The 26106-nt window shown below is 45.3% G+C and overlaps 1 protein-coding gene across 1 annotated transcript in view; it reads left to right on the top strand.

Moving 5' to 3' along the window:
- The window catches only part of EML6 (EMAP like 6), a 266233-nt gene that overhangs the window by 228668 nt on the left and 11459 nt on the right, over positions 1-26106 (top strand). The window contains exons 29-33 of the mRNA XM_045886192.3: positions 16910-16988; positions 19489-19618; positions 21069-21167; positions 22194-22367; positions 25119-25327. Of these exons, the coding sequence (XP_045742148.2) occupies positions 16910-16988; positions 19489-19618; positions 21069-21167; positions 22194-22367; positions 25119-25327 (691 nt within the window). The remainder of the gene's footprint in view (positions 1-16909; positions 16989-19488; positions 19619-21068; positions 21168-22193; positions 22368-25118; positions 25328-26106) is intronic.

Genomic DNA, 26106 nt, shown 5'->3' with positions numbered 1-26106 from the left:
TCAACAGTCAGAGGATGTAAAGGTTGTGTTTGTTATGACGAAAGATACACCAAGTGAAAACAGAGTAGGAGGTAACACACTATCTTCTAAAAGAACCAACTTCCCCTAGTCTTTCAAATTCCTCCTGGAACATAACCGATGCCCCTGTGGGGTAAGGATTCTACCAGGCACCAGAAACTCCCGTGTCATTCCCATAGAACTGAATCCTCCCCTCCCACCCCCACCCTGCCCAGAACTCCTCCCGGACTCTTCCAGAAACTCTGGCTCTGTGTTTGGCTACTCCCCAGATGACCATGACCAGTGCACACAGTAAGACAGGGAGGAAAGGTCAACATTAAGAGACATCACCCAGAAGGCCCAGGCTTTAGGTGGATCTAATTCCATTTTTGATCCTTTACCCTCTGGCCTAAGAGTTGGCATTCATAGCATCAACTTAGCAGGAAAAGGACTTTGGACATTTCAGACTGATAACTACCTGGATACTCAAAGTCAGTCATATCAGTGAAACAAATTACTGTTTTCTTTTGAAAAATCCATTAAATCATTTTTCATTCTTTTTGTCCTCATATTTTGATGATAAACTCAGCACTGGTTAATTGGTTACTGTTGGTATATATTCCTTTTTAAAAGCATAGTTCTTGTTTGTCTCTTGAGGTAATAGTATAACATTTTTAGGTGCAGCCGATTCTGATGGTGCTATTGTTATCATTGTTTAATGTTTAAATTGTCACCGTGTGGTCTTTAGCAGACCTTTCTTTGGGTTGGTATCTGTGGCTTTTTCACAGTACCATCATGTACTTCTGAAATTGTCCTTGTTTTTGACAAGAGGTTGGTCCCATACTCATCATTGATTTTCCTGTGCCAGCATGGAATCTGGTTTCTGTGAGTGCACACTAGTTCCCCATAACTCTTGGAGGTGGCTTAAATGGTTGTAGACCTAAAATAGAAAAGAAAAAAAAAAACAACTTTTTTTAAGATCATGAGGTAAACTGATACTTTAAATTTAACTCTTTTTTTTGCCTTGTTTTAATAGGACATTTGTTATGCTTCAATGCACCATATTATATATATTGTATTTCTAAAGATTACACTGGATCATGTTGTGTAAAAGATGAGAAAGCTTTCTTTTTCTGGTTTTGATTCTTGGCTCGAGCTCTCTGAAATTGGCTTCAAAGAATGTAAAAATATAGGGCACCTATTATCTTAGAATTTCTTAGAATTAGTGCACCGTGAGAGGTATAACCTAAGTCTTTCGGGTGTGACCGGAGCTCTCTGTCAGTTGTGGCCGCAGCAGGGAAGAAAGAATGCTCTGAAAAGGAAGTAATTTGGGGAGAGTTTAATGAAAGGACTAGTCACAAAGGTGTGGGCAGGGTTAAGAGAAACAATAGCGATGGGGTAGCCACTCCACCACTCTTGTGTTCAGAGGTTGGTGGGGGGAAGCTATTGCCAGATGTGGGGAGCATTAGCTGTGGGAGCAGACTGCCTTACAGGAGCTGAGACCCGAGGGAGAAGGTTAAAGGGCACCGACCTCAGTCCCAGCAAGGAGCTCTCCAGGGAATAAATTCCCCAGTTGCATTCTCCTCTGACCCTCTCATCTTCCTTTTTCTTTTCTTTTTCTTTCTTTTTTTTAAAAATATTTTATTTATTTGACAGAGAGATAGCGAGAGCAGGAACACAAGCAGGGGGAGTGGGAGAGGGAGAAGCAGGCTTCCCGCCGAGCAGGGAGCCCGATGTGGGACTCCGGGATCATGACCTGAGCCGAAGGCAGACGCTTAACGACTGAGCCACCCAGGCGCCTGACCCTCTCATCTTCCACTGATGCCCCTCTCAAGCTGAAGCCAGTCAGAGCTGAAGGGTCGTCAAAGGCCAGCCCTGGAGGGCTCAGAGCAGGAGGAGAGAAGGGTGGAGCGTAGACATGGAGGGGTGGAAAATATCCTGCTCATGCTCCTTTCATGTTTTTTTTTCTAATGGAAACTAGTATTATTATCACAGAAAAGAGCTTCTGGCCATTTTGTTGAACAGTAATTCCTATAATTTATAAATGCTTTTGAATATATACAGTCATTTCAAGATACCAGTAAATACAACCAAATCAGTATCAAGAATTATTAGAGACATTTAAAGCTCTACCTAATTTTAAATGGATCAGTTTTGATGAGCCATAGTTTTACACCCCTGTCTAGGGATGTCAGAAGAATTAACTTGTAGAAAACATTAGTACACTGAGAATGGTCACTTTTTAAAATTGATTATTTTTACTCACATTATATTTTTATATTCTCACATATCTTTAAAAATAACATGTGAACATCTTTGGCCCATCTCCAGAGGTTTTTATTTTCACATTAAGAAAAAGAACAAATTAGAAACTTACAGCGCTACAAGTATCTAGTGCCAATATCCAATTTTTTGTATGGATTAAATACCCGTGCAATCCCAATTTTGGGTATGAGGTAAGTGCATGATCGCAATACAGGTGGATCACAAAGACATCTTTTTCATAACTTATAGATAGGATCTATAATATCTCCCAATGTGGCATGTGGTCTGTTAATAAGATCCAAATGAGCTGACCAGCCATTGGTCTCCCAAGTTTCACGTGATTGGGCCATGGTTCCTAGTTGATTTTGAAATGTCTCCTGTTTGACACACTTGTCCCCATCTCCTCCTCCCATCACTGCTTAGATTAACCATCTGCATGGGGAATGGGAATAATGGAGATTTTTATTTGATATATTTAGTTGGAACATGCATTCAGACAAAAACCTAACTCTGTGATGAAAAATACAAAATAAATACCAAGTGAAGTATTTTTATGGAAATTGGCATATAAATATTCAGTAACTTCTGTTCTTCTGAGTGGGTACACGGGTTAGCTCAGGGGTTGTGTTCTCACGGCACCTGAGTCAGCAGTCTGTATTTGTTCAAGGTCCTTTATTAACAAGCGCTGAGGCTTGCAGCTTTTGGCTGGCTGTCCAGGGATGAAGAAAAGAATGTGGGAATTGACTCTTTCTGTTTCTATCTTTATAACATTATATTTTCCACCTCTCACTTGAAGAAGGAGAGGTTCAACCCCTTCCCCCTGCCTTCTCACCTCAGAAGCTGCATAACTTATGACCAGCAATCAGAATCCCACACTGAGCTAAAGTGTGTCTCCCCTTCCTCAGCCGGGCCCTTGGCTTCCTGTCCCCTCTCCTGTCTGTCTCAGACTGGGAGGGTCATCTCTCCCTTTAGGAAAATGTCTGAGGTAGAAGAGTTCGTTTTTAACACCTAAATTGTATTGTCTTAGCACCAGTTTAATGTAGTTTACTTATGAATTATGGATAAGTGTAGAAATGATGACATTTATAGTTCTAGTCATCTCTTGATTAGATGTATGTAGTCTAGATGTTCAGCTCTTTGACCTGGCTGTGTAACGTACCCAATCACGTGGTAAGAAAAGTTTCAAGAAACAAACCTTTTTATACACTTTTATCAAGCAAGCCTTGTGTCTTAATTAAATACTGTTTGTTTTCCAGAGAGGGGGTCTATAATATAATTAGAAAATCACTTTTAAATTTGAATATCGTCTTTAGTGTTTTTGTCCTAAATGATAAAGAATTACGAGGTTGAGCTACTGTCAGGGGAAATATTTAGTACTCATATATATTTTTTCATTTCCCTACCATCCAATAGTAGGTAAATGTCAACATATCTCTTTTTTTCTGTTTTCTTCCCAGTTTTATTGAGAAATAATTGACATCACTATATAACTGTAAGACCTACAGCGGTATGGTTTGATTATCGTATATTGTGAAATATATCGCCGCAGTAGCTTCATCTGCCTCCTTCCTCTCATAGAAATACAATAAAAAAGAAAGGAAGAAAACCTTGTCTTTGAGAGGTGAACTCTGAAGATTTGCTCTCTGTCCTGTATACCACACAACTATGTTTACAGTCCTCAGGCTCTCCATTACATCCTTAGTACGTACTTACCTTATAACTGGAAGTTTGTACCTTTGACCACTTTCCTCCAGTTCTCCTCAACTTTCCCCTCCACCTCTGGTAATCATAAGTTTGTCTCTTTTTCTGCAAGTTTGGTTGGTTGTTTTAGATTCCATATATAAATGACAGCATATGGCAAATGGCTGGAATTCCTCTGTTTTTAATGGCTAATATTCTACTCTCTATTATACCACATCTTCTTTATCTTCATCCCTTGAGGGATACTTAGGTTATTTCCGTGTCTTGGCTATTGTAGGTAATGGTGCTGAACACATTGGGGTCCAAATATCTTTTCAAGTTAGTGGTTTTGTTTCCTTTAGATACATTTCCCAGATGTGGGATTACTGGATCATCTGGTAGTTGCATTTTTAATTTGAGGAGCCTCCATACTGTCTTCCACAGTGGTTACACCAGTTTGCATTCCCACCAACAGTGCACATGGGTTCCCTTTCTCCACATCCACTATCTATCTTGTCTTCATGATGATGGCCGAACAGGTGTGAGATGATAGCTCATTGTGGTTTTAATTTGCATTTCCCTCATGCTAGTGTTCATCTTTTCATGTACCTATTGGCCTGTCCTATATCTTTTTTGAAGAAATGTCTCTTGAGGCCTTTAGCCCATTTTTTTTAAGGTTTTTGTTTTTTTCCTTTGTTACTGGATTGTATGAGGTATATATATATGTATTTTGGATATTAACCCCTTATCAGATACATGGTTTGCAAATATTTTTCCCATTCCATAGGTTGTCTTTTCACTTTTTTGGTGGTTTTTTGGTTTTTTGGGTTTTTTTGCTGTGCAGAAACTTTTTAGTTTGATGTAATCCCACTTGTTTATTTTTTTTGTTGCTTGAGCTTTTGGTGTCATATCCAAAAAATCATCACCAAGACCCATGTCAAGGAGTTTTGTTGCTATGTTTTCTTCTAGGAGTTTCCAGGTTCCATGTTTTACTTTCAAGTCTTTAATCCATTGAGTTAATTTTTGGGAGTGGAATCAGATATGGGTCCAGTTTCTTTCTTCTGCGTGTGAATATCCAATGAGCCCAGAACCATTTATTGAAGAGACTGTCTTTTCTCCATTGAGTATTCTTGGCTCCTTTGTCAAATATTAGGTTGACCATGTATGCTTGGGTTTATTTCCAGGCTCTTGATTCTGTTCCATTGGTCTGTTTGTTTTTATGCCAGTACCATACTGTTTTAATGACTGTAGCTTTATAGTATACCTTGAATCAGGGAGTATGATACCTCCTGCTTTGTTCTTCTTTCTTAGGATTTCTTTAGTTATTAGGGGTCTTTTGTGTTCCATACAAATTGTAGGAGTGTTTTTTTTCTACTTCTGTAAAAAATGCCATTGGGATCTTAAATAGGTATTGCATTTAATCTATAGATGGATTTTGGTAGTATTGACATTTTAACAATATTAATTCTTCTAATCCATGAATATGGGATACCTTCCCATTTCTTTCTGTCTTCTTCAGTTTCTTTCATCAAGATCTTACAGTTATCAGCATAGAGTTTTCACCTCTTTAGTTGAAATAATTCCTAAGTACTTTATTATTTTTGATGCTATTATAAATGGGATCAATTTCTTTACATCTTTTTTCAGAAAATTTGTTGTTAGCAATATAGAAATGCTACTGACTTTTTGTATGTAATTTTATATCCTGCAACTTGACTAAATTCATTGGTTAACTCTAATAGTTTTTGGGTGGAGTCTTTAGTATTTTCTATATATAAAATCATGTCATCTGCAAATAGAAACAGTTTTACTTCTTCCTTTCCAATTCCAATACCTTTTATTTCTCTTTCTTGCTTGATTATTTCACCCTAGGACTTTCAGTACTATGGTGAATAGGAGTGGTGAGAATTGTCACCCTTGTCTTGTTCCTAATCTCAGAGGAAAAGCTTTCAACCTTTCACCACTGAGCATGATGTTAGATATGAGCTTGTTTTATATGACCTTTATCATGTTGCGATATGTTCCTTCTATGCCTAATTTGTTAGGAGTTTTTCTTATGATTGGACATTGAATTTTGTCAAATGCTTTTTTTGCACCTATTGAGATGATCATAGGATTCTTTTCTTTCATTCTATTGTGATGTATCACAGTGACAGTCTGCGTATTTTGAACCATTCCTGCATCCCCAGAATAAATCCCCCTTGATTATGGTGAATGATCTTTTCAATGTGCTGCTAATTAAGGTTTGCTGGTATTTTACTGAGAATTTTGGCATCTGTAATCATTAGGGATATTGGCCTGTTATGTTCTAGTAGTGTCCTTTTCCAGTTTGGTATCAAGATAATATCAGCCTTGTAAAATGAGTTTGGGAGTGGTCCCTCCTTTTTTATTTTTTATTTTTATTTTTGGAAGAATTGGGGTTAATTCTTCTTCAAATGTTTGGTAAATTTCACTAGTAAAGCTACTTCATTTTGGGGTCTTCTTAGTTGGAGTAATTCACATATTTTAAAGTAGAAATCTTCACCGTTAAAATTTTTAATTTGAAATCATTCTCTATTTTTGGCCATTTTTTATAGCAAAGGTTAGTTAATGACAGAGTTTTATATCAACTGTGTTATTACCATTACCTCCAATATTTGAAACCATTGGCATCTGTAAATTCCCCTTGTTTTTTGATTCTGGAGTCTCTAACTTTTACAAAAAGAGTTGAATCAGTGAAAGTCAAAGCAACACTCAGTTCCCTTGGGGCTTCCTTTTACATCTAAACCTCAATAGGTGTGCAGTGTTTCTCTGGAAAGTGGCTGGCTGCATTCTGGCAAGGGCCTGCAGGAGTCCTTGGCATTAATCCCGCTCTGACAGCAATCTGCTTGGTCATCACAATAGGACAGTGATGTCAGTGATGGAAAGATGACAGTACAAAAGTTAGAGATGTAAAGTTTCTTTAATTTTGGAGTATTGGAAAGCTGTAAGCATAGTTACATAAGGCAGGAACTAACAGCATTTCCTTAGCCTGTGTTAAGGCTTCGCAAGTCCCCAGAGTACGCCAATGAAACAGACAGCCATACTTAGGAGAACTTCTTCGAAATAGAAGAGCCTCCCCTTACTGTTCTCCTGAGGTTTTATTTTATACATTTTAATATTCTGTCTCCTCCCCAAACACATACCCAAGTGTTTAGGATGGTCTGACTACGTGCCTGCAAGCTCAGAAGGTATAACCACACCAAAACAATTCTCACACACTGCAACATGTTTACATGAGATTAGGGAAACTGACTTTGGCTTGACCAGAATCTTGCCTCAGCATGCCCTGGTTTCAGGTTGTGTGAGGTTATCTCCAACACAGTGGGATAGAGTCCTTGGTCATCCTTCTGCTCTACCTGTGGTGCTTGCCAAGATCTTCTTTGTTTGTCCTTGTTTTTTGCCAAGTCTGAGATTGGCTTCATGGAGGATGACCTTTTTGGGCTTTGCTCTATTATCCCACTCCTGTTGTTGGAGGCCTTAAGAGGTGAGCAATCACAGGCCTTTGTTGTTGGCCAGATTTGGGGATTCTCATAAAGCCCCTCTCCTGCAGGTAGGATGTCAACTCTGTGAAAGCAAAATTTCTGATACAGTGCCTTTTCTCAGAATTTGGTAACAGTGCCAGCACTCAGTAAATGATTATTGATTGAATGGATAAACTCCTTCACAATTTAACAAGTTTAGGTTCATTTCTAGTCACTGATATCCATGGGCTAGATATCAGAGTCTTTGATCTTGTTGGCATCTTGTCTTTATATCCATAATCCATTTTGGAAATTTCTTTCTCTAAGAATTTGGCACCCCTGGCCATTTTTCCAGTTCTCAGTTTAGTCTCCTCCTGGCTTCTGCCTTTAGGCAATTCCTAACAACTGTCCTTACTCCTAGTCTCTGTGGTGTTGAGACTAACTCTCCCCTTTTTCTGGCAAGGAGTGTGTGACATGGGTGATCCAGGGGACCAGGCACCCCCTCTGATCATTCATATGTGCTATGAGCTTCCTTTCATGTGGATGGATGAATGGTGCCTCCAGTAGTCCCCCCACACAGGGACTTGTCCCCGGGCACCAGTGGCCCCCTGAACTACTCACCCACATTTGACCCCAGCTGTCAACATCGCAGTATCTCTTAGTAACCCCCACTTGGACCTCCAGGTAAATCAAGATCCTGAAGGGTGATCCTCTCCTTCCTGTCTCAGTAAGTGTTCCACTATGAAGAGGGCAGTTTGGGCACCCCCAAACATGTATGAGGGAGGTGTTTGTCCTGAGTGGAGTCTCTTTCCCAGTCCTCCATGGTGTGCAAAATTATGTCACCCTCCGTCCATCTCAGCTCCCCAGTGTGAGGAGATGCTGGGGTGGCATTGCCAGAATTATTCTTAGCAGGGGATTATAAAGGAGGAATCTGTGAATACTCCTACATTAATATTTTAGTCCCTCTAGTACATTTTTAACCATCAATCTATGCCATATGTTCCTTGGGAAACCAAGACGCTTTTACCAATCCACAATTAGAAGCAGATTCTGAGCCTTTTATAAATGCTGGTTTCCTCATCTCTGAAAGGTTGGATCCCAGCACCAAATGACCTCAAGACTGCACTCTAGCACTAGGGTTTTGCAAACCTTTTCCTAAGTTGTGCTTACAGCTGAATGGGGAAGGCCCTAAAATTGACCTCCTACTTTATCATATCCCTTCTGAATTGGTTTATACAGATTTATGAACTTAAGCAAAAAGAAAATCTTATAAAGAAAACGATACACCATGGGTTTATAAAGAAACACTAAAGGAATTTTGTTTTTGTTTCAGCCCCAAATTAATAGCCACCTTTAATCCTTGGATCCTGAATATTTTGGTCCATGTATCAAGATGCTTAAAGTTCCACTGGATTGTCAGCTTTGTCTGTGAGTCTCTTAGTGCCTCAAGGGTCAGTGCCGAGCTGTCCTGGGTCTCCCCGTGTGCCTAACGCAGTGCTGTGCTCACAGTACATGGTAAACAAATGTTTGTCGAATGAGTAGATGAATGGATGAATTTACTTAGCCTGCTTCTCTTAATATTTAAATATATTCATCTGTCCTCAAAATGGTCTATAAATCCCTTCTTGGTCAGCAACCAGATTTACCTTCATTTTGTTAGCATCCATGGGTGGTCTCATCTTTGTGGGGCACGGTGTGACCCACGTAGAATCTGGCGTGGGACAGCTCTCTCAGGTTAAACAATTTTATCTTCATACCATCTGTCTGTTAGGAATTAAATGTCTGTTTGGTTTAAATCTATTTAAATAACCCAAGGCAAAAAGAACGGAAAAGGCAAGTCTGTGTTATTGTAGCCGTCACACCTATTTTACATCCAAAGCTTCTCTGTCAGTGGATTTACAGTGAAACAAATAACATGCTCACAGGTGGCGAAGTGTAAAAATACTGCAAAAGTTAGCTAGATTTCCCTGAATTGAAAGAAACCGCCATCTCTAGGTAATCCCCAATTTTTCTTCTAACCTTTTCTGCTATGTTCAGGGAGAGAAACCTGCCCCCCAGTTTTTTTTTTGTTTTGTTTTGTTTTTTGTTTTTTAATGCTGTATTTAATCAGTCACTGCCCATTTCAAGTTTGCCTGAAGCATGGTGAACTTGGCGAATCAGGACAGTGCTCCCCTCCATGGGAAAATAAACGAATAAACAGCCTGGCACTTCCCCTTTCCTCGCTCCCCTGGCCTCACAGAGGCCCTTTGTCATCATTGATCAGTAGCTGCTTTGTGAGCTCAGATTGTAAGAGCTGCTAAGAACTGACAGTCTTGCTAACAGGTGCTTCTGAATTCACCCTCAAAGTTACCATTTTGAGATCTGTCAAACCCCCTACATCCTATCTTGAAGCTTGGTCTGATAAATGGGAAGGAGCCTGAATTCTCCATTTCCATCCCATTTGTGATGATGGACTGCCCTTAAAGAGCCTAAGAGTTCGTTCTTAGGAGACATGCCATTGCCTGTCTGTTGCGTGTAAGCCAGGCTCAAACCTCACTCGGGGGCAGCGATTGCACGTGTGCGGGGCACACAGGCCAAGGAGCATCCCTGCTCTCCCAGAGCATTTCTCTCTAGGCTGAGTTGTTCTTTATTCCACCCCTTAGTTCTGTCGAGTTCTGCACTCCCGGCTGGTCTGAGTAGGTAGAAGCTGGCAAGGTTCCTGTTCTTTAACAAGGTGGGAGGATGTGAAGTTACGGTATCTATTAAACTCTCAAAATGCTGAAATTAACCATTTCAAATGCCTGTTGTTTACCAATGTAACTCTGAATAGTTGGGTTTTTTAAGGGAATTTAATGCTACCTTCATAAATGATTCCCCTTATTCACTTCTTTTGATTTTATGTATTGTTTGAAGCAGAATAATGACTTTGCTATAACTGATAATTTTAGGAATCAAACCTGCCATTCATTAGAGCCTAGTTTGTTCACTTTTTATCATAAAAAAATGTGCCAGGGCTTGAAAATGCAGAGGTAGAGTGATTTTTTTTTTTTAAAGATTAATACACCCAGGAAATCATACTCTTACAGTGTAAACAGTTGACTCAAACCACTGGCTCATGGAGGTAACGAACACGTCACACACTGGTGAGCGATTTTCTGATGAGAGGGAGCGTCTCTTACAGGACAGTGGCAGGGTTGGGTGCCGTTGTTTCTCTCAAGTCTCTGAACATGTCTCATCTCCATTTGGCGGGACTGGGCGCTACCGGGGTTGTTACCCTCCCTTTTTCTCCTATTGTGTGGTTGTAATGTGGTAACCGGGGAGGTGTTTGGAGAAGCAGTTGTTGGGGTGCATGATTCGTGCCCCTTGAAAACAGTGTCCCTAGCTGTAAGGTGTGGGGGATCAGGTGTTCTGTGGGTGTTTGTAAAGCATATTGGCTCGCTCTTTGGCCAGCCCCACCCCACTCTTTGAAGTTCCCATCATGCTCTGCCATCTTTTCCCCTTTCCTGTCCTTGTCAGTTATCAACTTCCTGTCTCTGAGGAGTTTCGCTAATGGTCAACCAACTGACCGCCAGCTCCTGCCAGGCAGGGGTTATATCATCACCAGTAGCTCCCTTCTCCATCAGTGTCTTCAACTTCTCTCCTCTAGATTTCTCATTCCCAGTAATACTGATCTTAATCCTCATTAAACCATCCTAGATACCTTGATACTTCCATTGTTTCTAGATTCATCAACTCCTCCTGGCCTCATTGTTTTGTCTGCCTGAATGCCACTTTTCCAGTCTTCTTGGCTCTTCACCCCTGTATTTCCCCTACAGCACATACCTCCATTCTTCTGACTAGAAAATCGCACTAGTGCAGACTGCCCTCACAGAGTCCGTGTTGCCAGGGACACTGAGGCCCTCCACTGCTCCTTCGTGTTCATGTCTTTGGTTGGCTCCCTCTGCCAGCCACTCCACAGTGAAAGACAGTTCTGGCCTTTCCTCATCCTCCTGCCCAAACCCTACACCCTACTCTTGGCTTTTCTACCCTACTTCATGGAGAAAACAGAAGCTATTGGGCATGAACTCTATCTTGGCCCTTCTTTATCGCTCCTCTGTTTTGCTTCCCATCCTTTACCCCATGTAAACCATTCACTTCCTTTCTTCTCAGAAGGATGAAGTCCCTCCTCCTATTCAAGGCTGGTCCTTCAGCTGGTGCTTGGACCTCAGCCTGCCAGCCATCTTTGCTCCCTGATCATTGCCTTTCACTCCTATATCTCTTATGCCACTCCCCCCGAACTGGATCCATGTCCTCAGCCAAGAAATGCATTCTGGTCTTTCCCATCCCCACCAAACTCTGCTCGGGAAATAAGTTAATCTTCCCACTGATCCTATACACCTGCACACATATTCCTGCCCTTACCTTCCTTCTTCTCATCCAGGCTTTACCAAATCTCTCCTTCACTCTCTAGCCCATTCTATCAGTTAGTCTTCTGTCCCTGCCATCTTGCAGACATGGTGACTTTCAGATCCCCAAATCCTCTTTGTCTTATTAAAAGGAAGAACGTGCTTCTTCTAGAGTAGCATTGTGTGGTAGAAATACAATGCAAGCCACATAGGTGATTTTTCTAGTAATCGCATTTAAAAAGTTAAAAGAGATGGTGAAATTAATTTTAATAATGTATTTTATTTAACCCGATATATTAAAAATATTATTTCCACACATAATCATTGTGAAAATTATTAATGAGTCATTTTATTTTCTTTTTTGAAAACTATTTTTACTAGGTCTTCAGAATTGGTGTTTATATTACTGTTACAGCACGTCTTAATTTGGACGAGCCACATGTGGCCAGTGGATACCATGTAGGATAGTGAAGTTATATCCATTCTTCTCTCACTTATTTTTTAGGAACTATCTTTCCTGGCCCTCCTCCTACCTCTTCAATCATTTCTTCTCGGTGTCCCATGTCTGCCCCGTCTTCTAGCCATTCACATGCTGTTGGTCCTCAGGCTTCCAACTCTCTTCCTGATAATCTCATATATTCCACCCATTGGCCGATGGTTCTCTGAGTCCCACCTCTCAGTTGGGCTTCCAGCCCACAGACGTCCAAAGTTTAACATGCCACAAGGGAGCTCATCATCTTTTGTCATGACTCTTCTCTTCCTGTCTCAGTCATTGGTACCACCATCCACCAGGTGCCCAGGCAGAAAACTGGTATTCCGAATTGCTCTTCCGCCTTCAATGCCTACAACTAAGCAATTACAAAGTTCTTGAAGTCTACTTTGCCAGTATTTCCTTAAAGATTCCCTTGTTTCCTTCTCTACAACTATTGCTTTAGTCAAGATCTTCATCATCCTTCCCTTGGATTGCTGGAGTGGCTTCTTCAATAGTCTGCCCACCTTATTCATAGTTCCTCCTTTATATTCTTTATGCCCTCAATTTTTCACCCAAATAAATTGATATTCACCTAAAATGGCCAAGTCTGGGATTATATCCCCATTTTTGTAAAGAAAAAAAAGGGGGAGATGGGCTATATTATAGGCTTCAGTCCAAAGAATTTGGAAGTTGGCAGGCTTCCCTCAGGGCATCCCTTTATTCTCCTGTCTGACTCTCTCCCTTCTACTCCAGTTCACCAATGAGCAGTTCTACAAGTGGTTCTGGAAGACACAGGAATACATTTAACAGAATCCAACTCCTTTTGTTTTGATAATGGAGATCTCCCATGGCTTTGTAGAATTTTCCTCAACTTGAATTTATCTGAGCACAATGGTTCTTAATCTCTCTCTCTCAAATCACATATGTCTTCGAAAATTTGCTAAAGACATGCCTCATTTCCCCCAGAAAAGTGCACAGGTGCAAACACAATTTAGCATAAGTACCTGAAGCCCACCCATGGGCTGATAAGTCTCGTTGGAGGACAATACTGAAACAGTGCTCAGATCATCTGCTGGTTCCTGCAAAAAAGGATCAAAAGTAGCTTGGTTTCCCAAGACATTTCGAAGACTCTTAGACCATTTTATGCCACATTTTGGAATCTGAAGAAAGCTATGTTTCCTCCAAGGACCCTTTGAACATTGTCTGACTAACAACACTGAAAACAATTCCAAACTTTCATTTCTTGGCTAAAAGTAGCTGATTTTCTCCACACCCACACCCCTCTCTTATAGAAGCTGTTTGCAACAACTTTGTTTCTTACTTGCTTTCTGAGCCTCACTCCCCAGTTGGCTGTCATGTTGCGCTCATCTGGGGGTGTGACTGATTTTCCTCCCGTCTTCCATCATTTCAGACGCTTCCCTCAGAGACTTGGCTCTGAGCCCTCTCCTGCGCATCTCAGGTCATCATGTGCTCTGCCCCACCAGCACCCTGGGGGGGGCAAAGAGGGGTGAACACCGGGCCCTGGCCACCTCTGGGGGGCTCTCTGTGAGGTGAGAGCTCGTGTTGGGAAGACCACACACGTCTTCAAGTGAGCCTAAGCTTTCTCTTCAGCAGCCCAGCTGCCAGACGACAGGATTGCAGCACCAACCGACCTCATGGTCCTTCCCTGCCCAAGAATGTGCCATTTCCACAGAGGCCATGGGGCTGTGCAGTAGGGACTACCCACCGGCAAGGGTGGGTGTTGCAGCCTGCACCCCCCAGTGCCGCAAAAGAACACTGCCGCCTCGTTGCTTAACAGCCAGTCACGAGCTCGAGTCCACAGGCCTCCCCTTGGCTTTTTGCCTCTGCTCTGTCTTCACTGGCAAAGCTTCTCTTCTACTCTCTCAGAGCTCAAGCCTGTCCGTAGTCCTCTCTCCTGATTATCCAGTTTGTTTGCTCTTTTGCCAGGCTCCCTCCTTAAGTTTCTTGCCCAGTGGAAACTCTCTTCTTTGTTTCCCTGAGTGACTTCAAAGTTCCACTTGCCTCCAGAGGCCCCTTTGTGTCTCTGCTCCCCCCCTCGGGGATCCCCCCCACCATTCGCCCCCCACACTGGGCTCTTCACCTTCCCGTGTCTCCCCGCTAATCCCCACTGCGCTCACTCCCTTCCTGGCTCTCCCATCCTGAGTACCAGCTGGGACAGCCAGCTATAAAGAGTTTATTGGACTGAGAAGTGAGTGAATGTTCTCATGCACCCTACTCTTTCCCACCTCAGCAAAGCTTTTCAGAGTCACATTTCCAATGGAATCTGAATCTGGAAGGATTTAGATCTGCTGAAAAATGCCAAACCTCCAGCCTTTGGCTGTGTTTGAGATTTTTGGCAGTTCCTCCCACGTCTGATGTTACGAACACTGTTTATAGATGCCTGGAAAGAAGCCTTTAATGCTTGTATTGTGTTTTAACTTGCTTTCCTTTGGAGGCAGGGAATTGTCAAGTAAGTATTCACAGCACTCTGGAAAAGCCCAGGTGTTCGATGAGCATCCAGTACTAAGCGTTCATGCAGAATCCACAACCGCCAAGGGTCTATACTTACAATCCGCTGAATTTGCCACCATGCAGGTTTCTTCCTTTTGCCCCTCTCATCTTCAGTTTTGAAGCAATACAGCCATAAACATATGCTTGTGAAATAAGAAAGAAACATTCTGAGATTGCTTTCCTTTTCAGTTTTTAACTGAAAATCAAGGTGAAAAAAAGCATCGGATTGCCTCTATGTGTATATATATACAATCTCGTGTATATATGAATATGCAGTGTCTGTGCTTGTATGCATACTTTGTATACCCTGTATAATATGGACATATTATACAGCCTGTGTGTACCCTGGAAACGAGCCCTGTGTTTAACCTCAAATTCTGCCTCTGAACCACGCTGTAGCCCCAGTGTCCTCCTGCCCCCATCTCAGACCTCGGCTTGCTTCTGTCACACACTTGAACATTCTTAGGTGAAAGAAGAAACCCACGGATTTCATTTGAAAGTCCCACTAAAACAGAAGAAAGAGCAGATGTCCTGGGAAGTGATAATTAATGTGAAGGAAGTGTCTAATTGCGAGAACTGGCATGCACCCAGCCTCCCGGTTTTGCTCAATTTGGCAGCAAATGACATCAGCCGGGGGTGTCGTTTCGCAGAGCTGTGCTTGCTCCCTATTCTTCAGTGCAGATAATACCATTTGGTCCAATTATCACTTATGATTACATAACCTGTTTTGATTGAAGAGTTTCTCAGAAAATAAAGGTAACTTGTTTTTGCCCCAGCACAAAAACGCAAGCCGTTCCAGCAGGCAAGCTGCCCAACCAAGAAACACTGGGAATTCTTAGGCTAAATTATGAGTCGAACTTGATTCGGAAACAAAGCACCCATTGTGCGTAACTGCCAGCAACATCCAGGAGGATGTGATCGTTTCTCTGACCACAGGTTTTTCCCCAGCACACTCTCACATAAGCCGAGTCCCCAGGCGCATTCACAAAGTCGCAGAGAGCGTGCGGGAAGCATTGACAAGGCTTCCTTTTTTCTCCCTATTCTGTAGGCGCTTTAGTGCAGAGTTTGCCCAGAGACGCCAGGGTATGAGCTTTCTGGATTCGTAGACTGGTGCACTCTTTCATTTCTGTTTTAGTTCTTTGCTGGCATGCCCGGGAAGCATGGTTTGTGCCACACAGGAATGTCTGTTCACTTGGATAATGCTTGTGCATGAATGAGGTGGTTGCTAATGTGGCTCTGAACTGTACTAAGTTTCTCACTTGGCTTTGTTTGCTGCTTACAAGGGGATCAAGGTAATCCTTTCTCTTTGCATAGCCCAAGAGCAGTAACTTGTGGATTTGGAACCTGCAGTGGGAGCTGGGACAGGTCTCTCCCCACCCATCCCCCGTGTCCTCAGCTCTGGGAAGTCTGATTTAAGGGAACCTCACGTTACAAAAAGTGGGCCTACTGGTGTAAGAGTGGAGAGCTTACCCATCATACAGTCTCTTAGCTAAATTTGGAGGCCCAGAGCCAAAATTGAGCAGGGAAAGGCAAACTTCGGGATGATGGTAGCAGTTTAAGGTAAACCATAACTCCAAGGTGTAGGGCCAAGTGGGCATTCTTTCTGCCTTCTCTCCCTATACTTCCCACTTGCCCTTTTGTGTATCGAGAATGACCAGGGCACTTGGCCATCTGGGCCCATTCCCACACCTGACTTTTAAGTCCCACTTCACCCCATGCCACGATTTTGACCACCTAATTCTGAACAATATAGGCGCGTTCCTGCCTGGAAAATGGCTGGTGGGTTCAGGAAGCATAGCCTCTTCCTTCTCATTCTTAGGCTCCTCTTTGGTTTGAAAATCAGCCCCTCTGGCTCCTGTGTTCTTCCTGGCTCCCAGGAGGTAGAGAGCCTGATCCCTGACTACGATGCCTTAGGTGTGGCGTAGTCCACCCCAGTGCCTCTAAATCCACGCCTCCATCATCTGGGACCCCTAATGTCAGAATCTACCCTTTCTGGGGGAGCAAAGGAGGAAGCAGGACAGAACAAACCCAGGTGGAGGGTCTGCTGCGTGGGGACCAACAACCTTGCTGCCTTTTGTTCAACACTATGTTTTGGGTTGTTTTTGTTTGTTTGTTTGTTTGGTCACTCTCTGTTCCAGACCACCCGTTAGCAGAGCAGCTCCCCAGCCTGAGAAACTCCAGAAGAACAATATCACCAAAAAAAAGAAACTGGTTGAGGTGAGGAGGTTAAACTATTTTGTTTTTTATCTGATATCAGTGTTCTAAGACCTGCCTGATGGACATCACTATCTGCCTGTCCCATAGGTACCTTCTAGTAAACCTGAATGGACCTGCTGGATCTCTCTTGTCCTCTCTCCCTCCTACATAGCGTTGTGGCCCCAATCCCAGGGAATCACACCCACTGGGTCATGTTCCTTCAGCCCTGTCATGGGGTCCTGTCAGTACTAACTTGCAAATGTCCCATGTCCTTCGAACCTGACTCCTTTCCCCCAGACCTAGTCCCCCTCAGGGGAGAAGAGGGGAGACACAGTGGGGAGCACAAGTTTATTCACTGTCTCTAATGTTGTGGGAGCTTTCACGGTGAGCTGGGGACTGTGTACGTACTTCCCAAGATGTATTTCATGCACCTCTCATACCTGTGAGGAGGATAGTACTATTGTTTCCATTTTACAGATAAGGACACCAGCTTCCAGAAGTTAAGTGACTGATTAGGTCCCATGCCCAAGTTCTCCAAGCCAGGGAGTAGAGAGAGATTTGAACTCGGTCGTTCCTACTTAAGGATTGCCGCTCTGTGGACCTGTTCTTTTCTAAGAGGGGCCTCCTAGCTGTTGTTTCTGCATTCAGAGTCCCCTCCCTCTCTGACACATCTTGCTGCCCACAGAGTTCGAGCTCTAAAATACAACTCTTCAAGTTTCACCGCAGCTTTAAGACCTGGGAGATTCCCACCCTGCCAGGGGGATTCAAGTGCCTGGTTTCAAAACCTTAACCAGGAGCCACCTTCCAGCTTCAGCACCTGTGATTTGCCACTGCACCTCAAATCTCCAGTCCCCAAACCCCTTACTTAACATTCTCTGATGCAGGGGTGGGCCCTCAGGACCCTGTGTATTAGAAGGTGTTGCTTCTTGCCTCCCCACACCCTGGTCTTTCTAAGCTCTTCTCTGGCATCTTCTCTGTGCGCTTCCCTGATTCTCCTCATCCTAAACCCTCCTATATCCTTCACACACACCCCCCATCCACTGCCCTTGTCATAGGCACTACCGCCATTATTTCTCAGTCATCTGTCCCTCCTACCACACTGTGAACTCACTAAGGACAGAAGAATCCATCTTAAAAATTTTTTTATTGGAAAAGGAGGACTAATTGGGGGTATTTATCATGGAACAGAGCATAGGTCAGAAGATGCGGCTGAGCTTTAGGAAAAGACAGGATCCAGAAGCTGAGAAGCCATCATAAACCAAGATGGTGCCTCTTTCTGCCCACCAGGGCTCTGTATGTCTGATGCATCCTTCTCTTTTTCTGCAGACTTCTTGAACTATTTTGGTAGATGATGGGTATGACCCAGCCCCTGAGTTTATATCTCCTCACTTAGTTAGACAGCCAAGCCTACCAGTGTCCTCAATTCTAAAATCCTGGGGGAAACCATCTGGCCCCATTTGACTTAGTGTCCACCAGGATGAGGGGTCACATATTACACATGCAGCTTCTGGGAGACATATGGGGGTGGGAGAAGGCTGAGATGAAAGGAAGAGAAGGGCTCTCTAGGCAAGAGAGATTTCAAAAAGCAAAGTTATACAAATGGGAAAGCTCATGATAAGTGGGCTAAATAGACAATTCAGCTTGACCGAGGGGTACAGGGCATGTGTGAGTAGGGGTAATTATGCCAGCTTAGGAGTTTGGGCTTTATCCCAAATGCAGTGAAAGTCCGTGAATGTTCTGGAGTAAGGAGGGGTTATGGTATTTTAGGACAATTACTCTGATGTTTGCAACTGATGAGCTTTAGAGAGAGAAATCAGGGAACCTAGAAAAAGGGACCCACACCTTCTTAATCTCGTACCCCACCCACCAGCACTGTGCCTAGCACAGAAGAGCTGCCAACAGTACGTGTGCGCCAAATCGCATTAATAACTGACCTGATCTTAATCGGCCACTGCTCTGTCATGGAAGACAAGACGGGAAGAAGAGAAAGACTGCAAACCCAGAACAGTATCTCGTTGTTGAAAAAAAAATGCAAATGATGTAGAAACTTTGTAGGGCAAGCACCAGGCAACAGAATGAGCATGCCATTTGCCTCGATACTCTGCCCTGCCAGTCCCAATGGCATCCGTGGGAATCCAAGCAAAGCCCTGGGCCACCATTCAGCCCCCCTAAAGAGTGCCTGCCCAGGCACGGACACAAAACTTCCAGGTAGCCTTTGCAGGGCCTCGCAGCAGTAGGCCTGGACTCACCTGGAGAGCCCCGAAGCTTATCTGGCCTATTGAGAAAACTGCCTGTAATTCTGTATGGGAGCCTAGTCCCCCTAGCGTTTCAGGGAACTAAAGAAAGGGCTGCGTTTTCTCCTCAGCTAGCCAAGAAGCCAGAGGCTTTCGGCTTGGGGTTGGCTGTCCAGCCCGCCGCGCGGTCCCCATGAGGTAAGGGGCTGGCTGCCCCCCGAGCGCGGGCTCCCGGCCCTGCTCCTGCTTCCTCTGAGGGCTGCTCCCCTCTGTGTGTGGGAATGTAGGAGCTGGCTCTCGATCACGTGTTTGGCTACAGGGGATTCGACTGTCGCAACAACCTGCATTACCTGAATGACGGCGCGGACATCATCTTCCACACGGCGGCGGCTGGCGTGCTGCAGAACCTGGCCACGGGTAACGCGGCCCCGGGGCCCCCTCTGAGGGCAGGCTCTGCTTCCCGCCCCCCCCGCCCCCCCCCCCCGGGTGTGCCTCCCCCTCCTGAGACGCCCAGGGGCTGGCGCCTTCTCGGCCTGTGGGAGCCGGTCCTCTCCATTCCAGCCTGGAATCACTTGGTCCTAGAAAGTGTGGAGGCCCACGTTCAAAGGTCAAAGCCCTCTTCCTTTCTAACAACAACACCCTGCTGCCAGCCCTCGGAGGGAGGTGTCCACGTTTCCGTCAGCTGCTCAGAGGCTGGGAGGGGGGGACAGGAGCCGGAAAGAGGGTGTGGGGAGTGGAGAAATTCCTTGCAGCCGGTTACCAAGAACGGAGCCCCGGGGAACTTTGCTCATTAATTTTTCACAGTGACCAATATTTTAGCAGCTCAGATTTTCAAGTCTGGCTTGCTTTGACGAGTTAGCCAGAAGAATGAGAACTCTTACAGCATAAGCAAATCACCCCAAATGTCCCTTCACTGTAGGATGGCTCAAACAAATAGTTGAAAAAGAAACACGGCAAGCTGAAAGAAGTGTTCAGAAATTAATTTGACACCCATATCTTTGCCACCGGATTTAAATGTGTTCACATCTTGCCTTATTCGCTTCCTATCTTAAAACAGACCCCCTTTCTTTTTTCAAATTTTTATGCTCCTTCCCAAGTCTGCACACTTGTTTATGCATACATTTTTAGACCGTGAAGTCACTGAGCACATAATGATTTGCCTTTTTTGGAAAGGAGGGCCTTGAAATTTTCTATATGTTTTCTCTTTTGTGTAGCCACATATTATCACTTTAGTAGCAATGTGCTATTTCTTTGTCTACCAGTGCCTTCATCTACCTCTTAGTTCTTGGGCCTTTGGATGGGTTTACAGTGGCTACCTTGGAAGTCGGCAGGCCCATTTGTCATAGTTGATGATAACATATTTCTTGTCCTTTCTTCTACCTCCTGTGACATATGTTGAGTGGGGGCATGACGGGGTGAAGACCTTACCTGTGCCGTCTAGGCACCCAAGTGGATTGGTGCTTTGAGAAATAAGGATTTGAAAGAGAGTCCCTGATTACTTTCCTATTCCATAGCCCTCCCTTTCAGATGAGTAAGTGGTGCCATTTTGCTCAGTTAGGTAGTATCTTCGTTATCATTTTGGGCCCTTGGGAGCCTTGCACTTGGACTGAGCTCTGGACCCCCATGGGCAGCAGGGGCCGGCAGGTGCTAGAGAATAGACCCCAGCTCTTCTACCCGGCCTGGAACAGAATCTGTAAATGTAAAAAAAGGTCTCCCAGCTCCCCAGGCATGATTCTAAAATTGAGAACTTGGAGCCTTCACCGCTCAGTTTTACAAGGCATTTGCAGGCGCTACATAATAGTTCGGGGTTGCCCTGAGAGGTCTGCAGACCCCCCGCCCCCACTCACCCTCCCGTGTCTGCCCCTAGGGAGCCAGAGCTTCTACCTCGAGCACACGGATGACATCCTCTGCCTCACGGTGAACCAGCACCCCAAGTACAGAAATGTGGTGGCCACCAGCCAGATAGGTAGGAGGGTCCCGCAGTCGCCGAGCTTTCCCCCAGCAGAGCAGGGACACTGCCTGACGGGCAATTATCTGGAAAGGGAGCGGGAGGGTTGCTGACATCTACCCTTTCTCGACATTACTGTTATCTTTTGAGCCCCCAATATATCTGTGTCGTCTGGGTTGAAATACCCAGTGATTGGTAATTCTGAGGGATCATAAAGTCAGACCAGAGCCTGATAGTCCAAATAAACGGGTGCCCCATCCCTGTGGACTTGTGGGGGTAGTTTTTCAGACGCCAGGGGTCAGATAAAGAGCCCCACGTCTGTAGTCTGGGATTGTGCTTGGCGAGGGCAGCTTGCAGTCTGTGTGCCTGGCTCTTCTGGACCCTGGGGAACTGCCAACGACAAATGTGAACTGATTCACATTTGTGAGAGGTTGTGTTGTGTTATTTTTTTTTAACTTTGTCGTTTCAAAGGCAGTTTTTACAAACATATCCGCTGCTTGTGTTCCTTGAACCCATGTCCATTTCTAAGCTTGGTTTGGAGCTTCCCGATGCTGCTGCTAAGTGCCTCGCTATTAGAAACGTGACTTATTTTAGCTGTTGTCTTCCCTTGACGCTTCCTCATTGCCATTGTCCACCCAACGCAGTTGGTATGACGGAGACCCCAGGTAAGGCTGCTCCATCCGTGAGCGGTTGGAATCTGCACGGCAAAGTCATGTCGCTGTGTCGCGTTTGCTGATTGTATCTGGCGAAACTGCTGATACGAATCACTGAGCTCACCAGTTTCCTTTGCATAAAGCCCTGCACAAGTGCGTGTGCGGGACGTAAGTGCCCCCTAGGCCTCCGGCTCTAAAAGCACGGCACGTGTGTCTCGTCGTCTCTCACCGCTGGCCCGGTCAGGTTGGGGGTCTCTGAGGCCCAGTAACTGTAACACCCCAGGATGCTGGTCTTAAAAAGGCTTTGGGGTGAACCTAAGCGTGGCCTTGGCTGCCCCCACCCCCACCCCGTTCTCCAGCCTCAGTTCTGTGTCATGCCTCACACATTCAGGGACGACGCCTTCAATCCACATCTGGGACGCCATGACCAAACACACCCTCTCGATGCTGCGGTGCTTCCACTCGAAAGGGGTGAATTACATCAACTTCAGTGCCACCGGGAAGCTCCTGGTGTCGGTGGGAGTGGACCCCGAGCACACCATCACCGTCTGGCGTTGGCAGGAAGGTAAAAGGAGCTAGGCCGTCTGTTCCTCTGGGAGGCTCGCTTGTGGTGTGTGCGGGGCTCAAACCTCCATGGGCCCCACTCTGAAGCCCACCGTGGGCACTGCTGCTGGGTCGGTGGAAGCCGGAGAATCCCGGAGAAACTGCCCATCAGACCCCTGGACCCCATGGCCAGGGCAGTCCCGGGCTGGTTGAGTGAAGGTTCTGTGGGCACTCTCTGCTGGCAGCCTTCCTCCTCAGGCAGAAGACCGTGGCCTCCTCCATTTCCATCCTAACTCCCTTCCCACCCAAATGTCCATGTCCTTGACATTCCTTCCATGACCTCTAGATCCCACTGCAGCCTTGTCACCCTGGTTGCCTTATTACGGGAACTGGGGCAGGATTTTACCACCATGGGCTCAGAAACACTTTTTTAAAATTTTTTATTTTTTGGCATTTTAACTTTTTCGAAATGGGGATTCACCTTATAATCAAGGTTTACATTTAATGTAACAGGATTTCTTTCTTGCCTTTCCCTAACACACTCACGCACACACACACACAGGCTGCTACTAAATTTATGTTCATGTTAGAATCAAAGATGTGCAATCTTCTGAGTGTATTCTCAGGTTGGCAGAACAGATCCAATTAGTTAGGACGTTAATGAGGTCTGTTTCCAGCCGGGCAGCCCGTATCTGGGGCACACTGAGCCAGGCATGCACGGAAGTGGCTCTTCTCCAATTCAGGGCTTCTAAAGACTCATTATCTCAGCACCTCCCCATGGAGGGAGCTAGAAAGAGCTGGGAGCTAAGTTCCAATGCCTCCTGAGCCCCCATGTGAGAAAAAGAGGTTGGGAACCTGCAAACTTCTATGATGAGACTCGTTCATCTTATCCTGTCCGTTTCTCATTTTCTTGTTCATTGGTGCATGGTGCCCAAATGGCCCCATTATCTAAGTTTTGGGGATGCAGCTTCATTTCCTGTCATGCCAACTTGGTCTTAAATAGACTCAGCCCCTGATGAGACATTGGGGGTCTTAAACTATAGACTCGTAGCCTTGTAGCATTGGAAGGACCAGTCCAGATCTCCCCCATAGAGCAGTCCCTGCAAGTGCACTCCTGACAGGCTGACTCCCATCCTTGGCCGAATACTTGCAGGAAGATGGCCCACGTCACTTCCCAAGGCAGCCCACCCACTGCTGGAAATCGCTTATAAAGCCCTTTCTTGTGAGGGCCTAACTGGCTTCATTATGCCTTCTACGGCACGAACTCTGCCGTCTGCAGCGGCCAAGACCAAGTCCATGCCTAGGTCCTTGGAAGAGAGTCGTCCTGTTGGGCCCCGCGCACAGGCTAGTCCTTCAGTCCAGGCCCATCCTCCTCCCTTCTGCTATCTGCCCCTCCGGATAGCACCTGCTCCGACCCTGCCCCAGCCCAGACTCCTGCTCACCTGGGGTGCCTTGCGACCTCCGGGGGGAGGGGGGTACTGGGAGAGCCAGGACTTTAAGTAAGCTTTGAAACATGATCAAGAGAAGCCTTCTCTTGGGGAACTTTCTCCCATTGTCTTTGTTGGAACCAGCCTTTGGGTGTCTGCAGAAGGGTTCTGAGCCAGTAACAATGTCTAATGTTGTGTCACCAACCACCAGCTCATCTGAGCCGATTGTGTGTGGTTTTTCCTTCACTTCAAGTCCTGTTTACAGATGATACAGTTTTGAGGGTGGTTTATCTACATTTTTCTTACCATTAGAGAGCATATTATTCATTCTTCGTTTGTTGGAGGACTGTTTTTGTGGAACTCCAGGTGTGTGTGTGTGTGTAGCTAAGAAACAAAGTTGGGTACAAAATGAGCTTATTATATAAAGTGCACATTGTCAGGTCCTCGATACTTGAATGAAACTTGTTCTGAGCAAAGTAGAAGCCACCGCAAGGCGGGACACAGGCGTGCCCACAATTAGAAGGGTCCATGGAGTAAGACCAGGAAAAAACAAACAGTGGCTTAGAAGAAGGTGCAAAATAAACCACTCAAGTGTACTCTCAGGGCGGAAAAGAGAGAGCCTGGGAAATTTCCAGAGCGGCAGTGCTGCGAACATAACCCTCCATCTCACTTCACCCCCACAAGCCACATCCAGGCCCCCATGAACACAGCAAGAAGGGATGGCCCCAGGGGTGGAAGCTTCCAGATATGAGAAAACGGCAAAGGGCACCCTTCATTTCCTCACTTCTGGTGTCTGAACTCACCACATGATTCCCGCCCACGGGAAGCTGAACTCTCCTCTGGAGTGTAATTGGAGACTCCCATTCCTTTAGAGAGTTCTTTATTTCTTTACAAGATTCTCTGCTTTTACGTTCTTCAAAAAAAAGTCCTTCACATTCCTTTTTCTTTCATGGTTTTTGGGTTTAAAAATTCTACCTTTTATACTTAATTACTAGTTTTTCCCTCAACCGCATTTATGTGTTTGACTCGTCTGTGGAGCTTTAACTTTTGTCCTCAGACAACCCCAGCTCCACCTTTTATTTGTAGAGCAATTTGGGGAAAGTTATTTTAACCTCCCGGTGCCTCAGTTTGGCTCATCTGTAATTTGGGGATAATAAGAGTTCCCATTTTATAAGGTGTTGAGAGTAGTGTCTGAGGTGGGGAGGGTGCTGTTGAGGAAGAAGGAACATCTGCAGGGTACCCTGGGCCTTGCTGGGATGGAGAGCCATCTTGAGTGAGCTGCGCTTTAGTGCCTGACCCGGAGTGTGGGAGGACACCCCCCTCACCAGAATCTCTCACCCATACAGGCGCCAAGGTTGCCAGCCGAGGGGGTCACCTGGAGCGCATATTTGTGGTGGAATTTCGCCCCGACTCAGACACCCAATTTGTGTCCGTCGGGGTCAAACATATGAAGTTCTGGACCCTGGCAGGCAGCGCCCTGCTTTACAAGAAAGGGGTCATCGGGTCCATGGAAGCTGCCAAGATGCAGACGATGCTCTCCGTGGCCTTCGGTGCTGTGAGTTCCAGCAGAAGCTTCCTGAGAGGGGACCCTGACCCCTGGGCATGGGCATGGCGGGGGGGGCACTTATAGCCACAAAGCTGCAAGCAACAAGAAAGCTATTTCCCCATTTTCTCCTTTATTGGCTTACTTGCAACCATTATTCCCTTTCTTTAGCACAAGTGAGTTGACTGTATTTTTCCCTATTTTTACCCTTGAAATATTCATTAGAAAAGGTCGGACCCCCCCCCCCACACACACACACTACTCAGGCCAGGAGCTTCATCATTGTAAAGGCAGACTGACTTGCAAGCCTGTTAGGCCTGGGTTAGACAAGTGCAGAGGGTGTGGGACTGATTCCCCCCCCGCCCCGGACAGCCTCCCGATTCCTCCTAGCCTTCTTGTGCCACAGATGCCCCAACTGTGGGGCCCCCTCAGCCAATGCAGGCTCCCCTGGGGACATTCTGAAACCCAGCCAAGTCTTGGTCCAGCAGGTGTGGATTTACGCACCTTGTTCCCAAGCCCATGAAAGTTTGGGCTGGAGTCCTGCCCCTTACCCCTTACTCTGCAGTCATCTGGGGCTGGATCCCAGGATGGAAGTTCCTTTGCATGCAGATGTGCACACAGTGGGGAAGTCAAATGCCCCAAACCAACTCAGGAGAGTGAATTTCAGGGCTGAGTGATTTTCTTATCATATTTGCCTCGTGGTCTCCTGTCAAGTCTTTTGCCTTGCCTTAGCACAGAAGGTCAATTTGAGCGTGTGTTTGTGTTTCTCTAGCTCTGGTAACCTAAGCAAG

Source organism: Mirounga angustirostris, unplaced genomic scaffold, assembly GCF_029215605.1.
Source record: "Mirounga angustirostris isolate CCGP_5_RB_7025 unplaced genomic scaffold, mMirAng1.0.hap1 SCAF_10, whole genome shotgun sequence".
Taxonomy (NCBI): domain Eukaryota; kingdom Metazoa; phylum Chordata; class Mammalia; order Carnivora; family Phocidae; genus Mirounga; species Mirounga angustirostris.
This window is presented reverse-complemented; position numbering and strand designations above follow the sequence as displayed.